This window comes from Orycteropus afer, unplaced genomic scaffold (assembly GCF_000298275.1).
Source record: "Orycteropus afer afer isolate SDZICR_OR568_19922 unplaced genomic scaffold, OryAfe1.0 scaffold00410, whole genome shotgun sequence".
In the NCBI taxonomy this organism is placed as follows: domain Eukaryota; kingdom Metazoa; phylum Chordata; class Mammalia; order Tubulidentata; family Orycteropodidae; genus Orycteropus; species Orycteropus afer.
The window spans coordinates 1,867,522-1,877,074 of NW_006921997.1; the positions used below are offsets into that span (position 1 = coordinate 1,867,522).

The 9,553-nt window shown below is 43.9% G+C and overlaps 1 protein-coding gene across 1 annotated transcript in view; it reads left to right on the forward strand.

The window, feature by feature from the left end:
• Positions 1-97: 97 nt before the first annotated feature.
• The window catches only part of SLC44A1 (solute carrier family 44 member 1), a 101,713-nt gene continuing 92,257 nt past the window's right edge, over positions 98-9,553 (forward strand). Inside the window, exons 1-2 of the mRNA XM_007953760.1 lie at positions 98-118; positions 306-395. Of these exons, the coding sequence (XP_007951951.1) occupies positions 98-118; positions 306-395 (111 nt within the window). The remainder of the gene's footprint in view (positions 119-305; positions 396-9,553) is intronic.

A 9,553-nucleotide genomic window follows, 5' to 3' on the forward strand; every position in this document is an offset into this window, starting at 1 on the left:
ACTGGGGACACAACTTAATGAACGATAACAATTCAGCACGTAAAATAAACTAATAGAGATATCAAAAAAAATACTGAAATTAGTGCTCTGTCTGGCCATGAAGAGGAGTGGGAGTGGGGTCAGTGGAGTGTTCGCCAAGGAGTTAGGATAAAATTTACGTAAAAGGTGAGGTTTGCATTAGGTCTTGATGGTTCAATAGAACCTTGGGGGGCCAAGAAGGGTCCTAGCTAGGCATGCGTGGAATGTTTACGCCTTTCTGATTTGAACTAAACACCTACCACTCTCTCATTCCGTGTTTCAATTAGAGCTCCAAACGCGAATGGAAGCCTCTGGAGGACCGTAGCTGCACAGACATCCCGTGGCTGCTGCTCTTCCTGCTCTTCTGCGTTGGGATGGTAAGGAGACACCACGAGGGACGGAGACCCGACTCCTGACCCACGGAAGGATGAGGAGTCCGTTTAGAGAGGGAGGGTTGTTTTTTGTTTTTCCAAAAACCCCTTTTGTGTTGCTTATCGGAGCCCTGGTGGCACAGTGGCTTAAGTGCTCAGCTTCTAACTGAAAGGTCAGCAGTTTGCATCCACCCGCTGCTCTGTAGGAGAAAGATGAGGCAGTCTGCTTCCATAAAGACTGTTATGTGCCGTGGAGTTGGACCTGACTCACAGCGACCCCTCCTTGGGTTTCCAGGGCGGTATCACTAGACAAGTAGATTGCCCAACCTTCCTTCTGAGGAGTGGCTGGTGGGTTTGAACCGCCAGCCTTCCGGTTAGCAGTCAAGTGGCTTAGGCACTATGCTACCAGAGCTGCTTCCATAAAGATTACAGCCTTGCAAACTCTATGGGGCAGTTCTACTCTGTCCTGTAGGGACACTGTGAGTCAGAATCCACTCACAAGTTTGATTGGTTTGTTTTGGTGCTGCTCTAACTGGAGGGCAAGGTTGCCATTGAGGCAGGCTGTTTTTCCCCCTGCCATTCAGCTGCATTTGGTATCCCTTATTCTTTTATTTTCTTCCATGAAAATTGAGACCAAAGTTACGGAGCCACTGGGAATCTGACTCATTTGGTAGGTCATTCCAGAAATCCAGGTCATTTGAAATACGTTTCTGTGAACTGAACCTTGATGGAGTGATGAGCGGAACACTGACCAGGGGAGTCAGGAGGCCTGAGTACTTAGCCAGCCAAGTCCCACCAACTTGATGCTTGACTTTGGGCCCGTCAGTCCTCCTCTCAGGACTTGGTGGTCCTGTGGATGAAAGGAGGTTTTGCAGGGTGATTTCTACAGTAGCTTCCATTTCTGACATTTTTTAGTTCTTCCTGTCTGTGTGGCGGGTTGCTCACTGCTGTTTCCTCCTTCTACCCACTGGGTCCCTGCTGCCTGCTGTGCTGACTATAACGAGTGGTGTCTCTTAGTCAGAAATCCAGGGACCTGATGCATCTTAGATCAGTGATTTCTAAGTGGGTTATAGGGGTGGAGGAGCGGAGTCTGGTGCAAGGCGGTGAGGGTGTGCTTATCCACATTGCCCTGCAGGAGCTTCTGACACAGACTTCAGTGCTTTTAGAGCCAGTGCTGGTGTGCTGGGCTGGAAAAAAGGGAGAAAACGACTGCTTTAGAAGGAGCTGATCTTCAGAGCTAGAAAGGACCTTGGAAATCCTCATCTGGTCCATCACCCTCATTTTACAGATTAAAAACATCAAACCCAGAGATGATAAGGGCCATCCCAAGGCCGTGCTGCTTTGTGCTGCTAGTTAAAAGCGGAGCTGGGAACAGAGCCCAGGTCTCTTACCTTCCAAGCCAGTGCTCCTTTCTACCACCTCATTTCCTCTTCCTCCAGGCAACTCTGCAGATACAGGGTAGCCCTCTCCCTCTTCCACAACTCCAAATACAATTCTGCTGCCCCAGGCAGGCTTTTTTCACTCGGGTGTGAGTGTTTTCAGAGCCCTTCTTTCCCGTACATCTTATCAGAGCTCTTTAGGAAATTCTCTTTCTGCATGTCCCTTTACCTCCCAAGGTCCATTTGCAAATTGCAGGACAACGCTAATCATGGCTAATGGGCATAATTGCAGATACCGGTTTGCCCTTGAAGCAGGGAAGGGAGAGCAGAACATTTTGACAATGAGATAGGAAAAGTCAGTAGGTAATGGATATTAGTTTTAAAGATAACAATAGCTCAATTTTGCCAAATTTAGGGTATTTAGAGGATATCAAAATACCTGTTTTCTAACTTACAGATGCTGGTCAGGAGTCTGCTTAGTTTAATGGACTAGCAGCTGAGCTGCAGCACGCACAGATACACACGCAGAGTGTGGAAATGGTTCTTCACCAACGGCATTAGTCTAGGACTCTTTCCCCCTGAGTTTAACCCTGGGACAGCTAGCAGCTGCCCTTTCAAAATTATGTTTATAAAAACATGTAGCATGCCACCTGAGGTGCTTTTAATTTTCTGTGCTAAAATAGCTTGGGAAAGTGCAATCCTTAATGCCAACAGGCTGATTTGGGAGTGACTCAAGAGTTAGGAGTTATTTGTTTACTGAAACGTTATAATGCAATGGTAATTAATATAATACTGATTTCAGTGTGATGGTAATTGAGACCCACTGTGTGTACTTTGAAAGGCAAGCATAGCATTATTTGTTTTGGAATGATGATTTTAATGCCTTCGTGGAGTTGAGGTATCATCAAATTTTGCCCCGTGGAGACTGAAGAAACCTCAAAGTTAGGTTGCCCACCATAGTGGCACAACTGTAGTTCTAAGTTTATCTTCTGAATATTTGTTTCTTTAGATTTCATCTGTGGTACTTTTAAGAGAAACATTCACCCAGCATTTGCTGAGCATTAATCTATACTTGGGAGGAGCTCTGGTAGCATAGTGCTTAAGGCACTTGACTGCTAACCAGAAGGCTGGTGGTTCAAACCCACCAGCCACTCCTCAGAAGGAAGGTTGGGCATTCCTACTTCCGTAGAGATACTGCCTCGGAAACCCAAGGAGGGGTCGCTATGAGTCGGGGGCCGACTCGATGGCAAATAACAGCAACAACAACAATCTATACTTGGTGTTTGCATGTGTATCTTTCTCTCATCCACTTCTCCCAGTTCCCATACGAGATAGGTTTTGTCCCCAGCTTGCAGATGAGGCATGTTGCTGTTGTTAGTAAGCAGCCGCGATAGCTTTGATCCCGAACCTCCTGGCTGTGTTCTTCTCACTGGCGGTCACAGCTGCTTGCTTCTCTTGTGGCTATTTCTCAGCCATCTAACAGCCTGATATTGAAACTGTATTTTTATTCTTCTGTCCTTCCCTGCAGCTCTTTGCTCTCCCCTTGATGTTTATGTTTTAATTCTTGAGTAGTGTGAGTTCCTGTCCTCTTCTACTCACCTTCATCGCTAACTCTTTTCATTTGCACAGGTTTACCTATTCATAAGTATTTGTACCTCTCTTTTTATTTCTTCCCATGTCTCAAGAATTTTCCACGCTTGAATTGTCTAGCAGTTAGAGTAGTTTTCAAAGTCAGCTGCCACCAGACTCTTTGAGAGCTGTCATCTTCCACATTGGAACTTGGATCCCTATTTTGAATTTACTAGACATCTGCTTACCCTGCTCTAAAAAAAAATTACATGTAGCGTTGCATTTTTTAAATTTCTAATTTTCATTAAAGTTGTAAACAAATGGTTTTCAACTCTGGCTGCACATTAAAGTAACCCGGGATCTTTAAAAAGTTCTCAAGCTTGGGTGCCACCTCAGAGATTCTGATTTAACCTGTGTGATCCTGATTCCAGCCGGGGCCGGTTTTGAGACCAGCGCTTTCGGTGTTTGTCAAACTCTGGAGGAGAGTTTTGAGCAAGACGTGGGTTTAAAAAGATGACCCTGGTTGCCAGTGATCAGGATGGCTTGGAAGAAGGAAGAGGTTTCAGGTAGAGAGACCACTCTGTAGGCTAATGCAGTTGTCCAGGTGAGTGGTGAAAAACCTGAAATCAGGTAGTGGTAAAGGAATGGCAGAAGATAGAGACTGAAGAGGTAAGATTGGTAACTTTTGTTGTTATTCATATTGCATTGGAGGCAAATGGGAGATGGGTCAAGGATGACTGCGAGGTACTTTGTGTTAGGGGTTCAGGTTAGGGTTTTTCAGCTCACATTGTGCCCCAGCTCCTCCAGGTTCCCACGCATGATTTCTGTGCACACAAGAGAATAAGAGCGAGATGGAGGATAGCAAGGACCACTTTATCAGTAGCTAAACAGGCACTTGATATCCCCAGTAAAACACTTAGTGATAAAGATGACTTGTGGAATGGAGCGTGTGCCACACATCCACCATATTGAGGGTGGTCTCATTTACCTGGATAGACAGGGAGAGGAGGTGTGTATGAGAAGGGAAGAGGCGGGCAAAGGCAGAGGCAGGCTACCTGCTTGTTCCAAAGCTGCCCAGCTCAGCTTACCACGTGGAAACTGGGGAAGGAAAGATCACACAGAGATCTCTGATAATCATTGCTGCTTGCTGTGTGCCCGGTACCGTTCTCAGCACTTCACACATAGAAACTCATCTAATTCTCACAAGTCATCGGTGAAGTAGATACTGTTATTATCACTCCTCCCACCTTACAGATAAGGAAACAGGCACATTGCCTACAGTTACATAGTGGCAGAGCTGAACTCAAGCGAGAAGAAGGAGAGAGAGGGCAGGCGGTCAGGAGGCAGCCCCTAGTAGACGTCTGTTACTCTTATTGCTGGAATGGGGAAACGACAGAAAACACCCTGCATGTAAACATGGATCTGGAGACACAGTCACCTCATTTGCCAGTAGAATGTATTCTAATCAGTGTCTTAGACTTGGTCCAAATAGCTTAGCTTTACTGGGGCAAAGAGGGGAGCATGAGGAGAGAGCACAGAAGAGCCCCTCACTCTTACACATTCAGTCTAGTAAATAATGACGCTAGTCATGGAGTTGGGGTACATGGAGGAAAGGAAAGTGATTTGGGGAAATGTGGAAGGATATGTAGAATCTGTGGGTAGAGATTAAAAAAAAAACAAACAACCCCTGTCACTGCTGTTGAGTCGGATCCGACTCACAGCGACTCCTCCTTGGGTTTCCCAGGCGGTACCTCTACGGAAGCAGATTGCCCAGCCTTCCTACTGAGGAGTGGCTGGTGGGTTTGAACCGCCAGCCTTCTGGTTAGCAGTCAGATGCCTGAGGCGTTACACCGCCCTAAGTAGTTGGAATTTTGGGGAGTGATCTGGACTAGAGCCGGGTTTAAGAGATGGATACGTTGCTCCTTCCCACTGCTTTCAGGGCTCTTTCTCATTTTCCAGCGTTCTTCTGGTCCCCGGGGCAGGGTGTTTCTACCTCATTACCCATGTTGAGCGTGCAGCATGAGGCGGGAGATTCACTGCAGTATTTTGTCACCTGTTTGATGGTCCGTCCTTTGCCAGGATCACGGAATAGGAAGACCAGCATGCTAGAAATTACCTTCAGGTTACCTGATCCAAAGGACTGTCTAATTTTTGTTCCATCTGTTTGTTTTTTTGTCGACTCTTTCTTTTTCTCCTTTACTATAGTGAGCCAAATAGGTTTCTACTTCTCTCTGCAAATATGCAGTTTTTGAAAATTTTACTTTATATCCACTTTCTCTTGAAATCATAAAGTTTTAGAAGAGGAAAAAGGCATTAGGGTTAGTTTAGTTCAATGCTTGCAACAAGTGAGGAAACTAAGTCTCAGAGACTGTAGAGTGACCTGACCAGGATCCTAAGGAGTATTAGTAGAGCTGGGATCACTTCTCAGAATTCCTTGTCTGTGTTCTTTTCATTTCCTAAGTTGCCCATGACACTGAACCTGTCTGATCTTGGCTTCCTCATGCCATGTTGTTTGTTTGTTTCTTTCTCTTTTAAGAATATTTCTGTTCTTTTATGGTAAACATTGTGTATTGTAATTCTTTGTGTCTTGCATGGCCACCTTGCAGTTGTATATGCTCAATAAATGCTCGTTGAGTGGCTATTTCTTAGACTTCCAGTCACTCCTGGTTATGTGCCTCCTTCCTCTTTTTCAAAGCAGTATGTTCTACTAAAGTTTGAAGGAATCCAGAAACTTTTGGCAGGTTTGCAAAAGCTTTATTTATGTATTTAGTATAAATATTAGGATGGGCATTCCCCAGATAACGAATGAGTTCTGTTCCTAAATCTGTCTTTAAGTCAAATTTGTGTGTAAGTTGGAACAGTTAAGTATGGTTTGTATCTAATGTTAGTCAATTGTTTGTCATAGTATGTAGTGTACCTTTCTATGCGTAAAATAAAAATTACAGAAACACTTCCAGAGACACTAAAATGTCTTTAGCATCATGCTACGGGAATCGTAGTGATAACGTTTTCATGTGCATCACAAAGTAGAGCCCGTTTATTACAAACCATTGTAGGTACCTCGAATTTTCAATGTAATAGGCTTTAGTACGATTGTAAGTGGAGGTTGTCTGTATTGCATCAGACCTTTTGATCTTACCCTACCTGCTGGGTCCTAACGGCCTTTCGCTTCTCAGGTTTCTCAGAAAAGGAGGAACTAAAGCCAAAAGGTACCTGAAATTGACAGATTCACTAGTTTTTAGGAGATTGACCCTAAACATTGATTGAGATAAGGATGTATAGAGCTAAAGCAGATAGTATTTGAGGGAGAAAAAGAAAGGAGGCTGGATATGTTGTTATTAATTTCTGGGAGAGGGCTGTGGGCATCAATCTTTCTTCTCCCATGTTCTGACATATCCGTGTCTCTTCCCATCCCTGTTCTTGTTTCCTTTCTTTTTAAAATTAATGCCTTTTGTCTTGTTCAGATTTCTCAGTAAATGTTCCAGGTGTGCAGTTCAGACATGCTTATGAAATGAAAGTGTGTCCTTTTTGACTTATAATGAATGAAACTAAGTAAAAGCTCATACTTAAACAGAACTAAACCTTGTAATACGAAGGAAAGGTGAGCACAGTTCCTTCATTAGCCAATTGTTCATCTCTCCACAGTTGCCAGGTCTTGCCTTTGACCCACCATGCCCACATGCCTTTATCTGATTTGAGTCCCCTCCTGTTTGTGATGACATTGGTCTGCTCTCTTCTCTCTTAAAGTAGCAGTTCTGAAAGCCCTTCGGTCACAGTAAGATTTTAGCCACCGTGCTCCGCCTTACTAACAGGCTTGCTGTCTCTCATGGTCGACTCCTACTGTACGCTTATCAACGCTTCCCTCATCCCTCTTATCGTTTGCCTCATTAATGTGATTTCCTTCTCTCAAATGCCTTTTCTCCCCTCTCTGTGGAGCCATTAAGTTACTGAGTGTATTCTGGAAAGTTTCTTTCTCCCTGTTTTGATTTCAAGAATCACATTTTTTTCTCATCTGAAACTATATCGCTCCCTGCATTTGGTTTGCAGAATTTTTCTTTTTAAGGAGATTGTATTTTTAATTCTGTTTGGCCTGGTTCCCCCTTGTCAGTGCTGTGCCATCTGGGAGTCTCTGGGATAGCAGTCATGGTTTCTTCCATCTTGGTAGCTTCCTGTTCTCCTTCCTTTCCCCCGCAGCTCCCACCGCTCTACTCTAATGCTTCTGGAAGCTACCAAGAAGTTTAAATTGCCTGCGTGAAAATATGTCAGTGACCTATTTTAGCATCTATGTAACATTTATAATTTATACTCCGCCTACATCCCAGAGGGATGTGAGGTGGCTTATGATAAAAAAAACACAAAAACCCCGTATGACCAACAACACTGTTAAAAACAGTCAGAAAGGGAAATCAGAAGCCATTGTAGGGAATCTGTAGCACAAGTGCTTATCAAACATAAGAAGAAAACCCTGTGAAGAGTGAAAGAGGAACATAACCTTTTAATGAAGCAAAGGCTTTGCTGTTTTGGACAAGTAGTGAGACAGGATTATAATTGTGCCCTGAAAATGTTTTGAATGATAACAAAGCTCCTGGCAATATTTCTCCCTTTTTTGCTCTCTGAAATTTTTGTTTAGAAATTGAGAACTGAAGGAATTCTTGGTCAGTCCTCAGTTACCATTGTAGAACTCTCCAGTTTGACTTTCCTAGTTGACTTTACCACTAACAGCTACTGTTTATTGCCCTGTGCCAGATACTCAGCTAGGGATTGGATATGGATTATCTCATTTCCTTCTCCCATTAGGCTTTGCATAGAAGGCATTACTCCGTGTTAAGATGAAGAGGTAACTGGAGTGGTAGTGAGCGTTTGAAGCCAGGCCCTTCTGAATACCAAGCCAATTCCCTTTCTATTACCCTGTGATGCTTCTTGTTTTAAAATGGTATTGGAAAGGTTGGACTTTAAACCTCGTAATATTTTACATCTATTTCCTGTTCTTGCCCAGTATAAAACCCAGAGCCAAGTTAATTCAGACTCGTAGTGACCCTGTAGGACAGAGTAGAGTTGCCCCGTAGGGTGTCCGAGGCTGTAATCTTTACTGAAGCAGACTGTCATGTCTTTCTCCTGCAGAGCAGCCGGCAGGTTCAAACAGCAACCTTTTGTTTGGCAGGTGAGCACTAACCGTGCCACTAGGACTCCCTGCTCAATATAGATATAGTTTCCTTATTTGGGGTTCAAGGATATGCATAGAAGGGTAAGCTGGTGTGTGTGTGTGTGTGCGCGCGCGTGTGTGTGTGTGTGTGTGGAGGGTCAGATGTCCTATTTCTTAGTACTGGGTTGGAGTGCTGAGGTGGGACTGATTACCTTCAGTCTCCTTGGGAGGAATCAGAAGAGGGGGAGGGGGGAACTGGGTGAGGGTGGGCGAGTTAGTGCTGACTGGCCTGTGCCCATCTCTGTTGCTAGCAGTTAGCTGCTGTTTTGGAGTAGAATGTGCTAACATCTATTGAGATGACACTTACTATGTATTATGTAATTCTCACAACAGCTTTTGGGATGAGTCGTTTTAGCCCCGATTTATAGATGGGTAAACTGAAGAACAGAAAATTAAGTGTGCTCAAGGTCACACAAGTAGAAAATGGAATCATCGGTATTCTACTGATCAACAGATTTCTCTGACCCTAAAGCCCCAGGGTCTTTCTCTTACAACCCTGCCTCATCACTGACAGTAACAATAATAACTAGTATTTATTGAGTTCTTACTGTGTGCCAGGCATGGTTTTACCACTTGACTGGATTGTTTCATTTAATCCTTACAACAGCCTTACGAGCTACATACTTATTATTATCTCCATTTTATAGATGAGTGAACTGGGACACACAGAGATGAATAGCTTGGCTGGAATCAGAGAGCAATAGTGGGAAATCAGAAATAAGTCAATCACAAAAGGACAAATATTGTATTAGTCCGTTATTGTCAAAGTTAAGGAAAGGTTTATCTACAGAAGGAAATTTTCTTTGTTGGTTACCAGGGGTAGGAGGGGAGGGAGGGAAGGATGTTAGATAGATAGAGATAAGTATTGATTTGGGTGAAAAGAAGAGCAATGTACCAAATGTGAGTGACCAATATGGCAGCATTGAGGATGAGAAAGACAGAGGGAGGTACATGGGAGGTACAGACAACAAATATGAATCCTTTTGCATATACAGTACTGTGTTGTCAGTGAA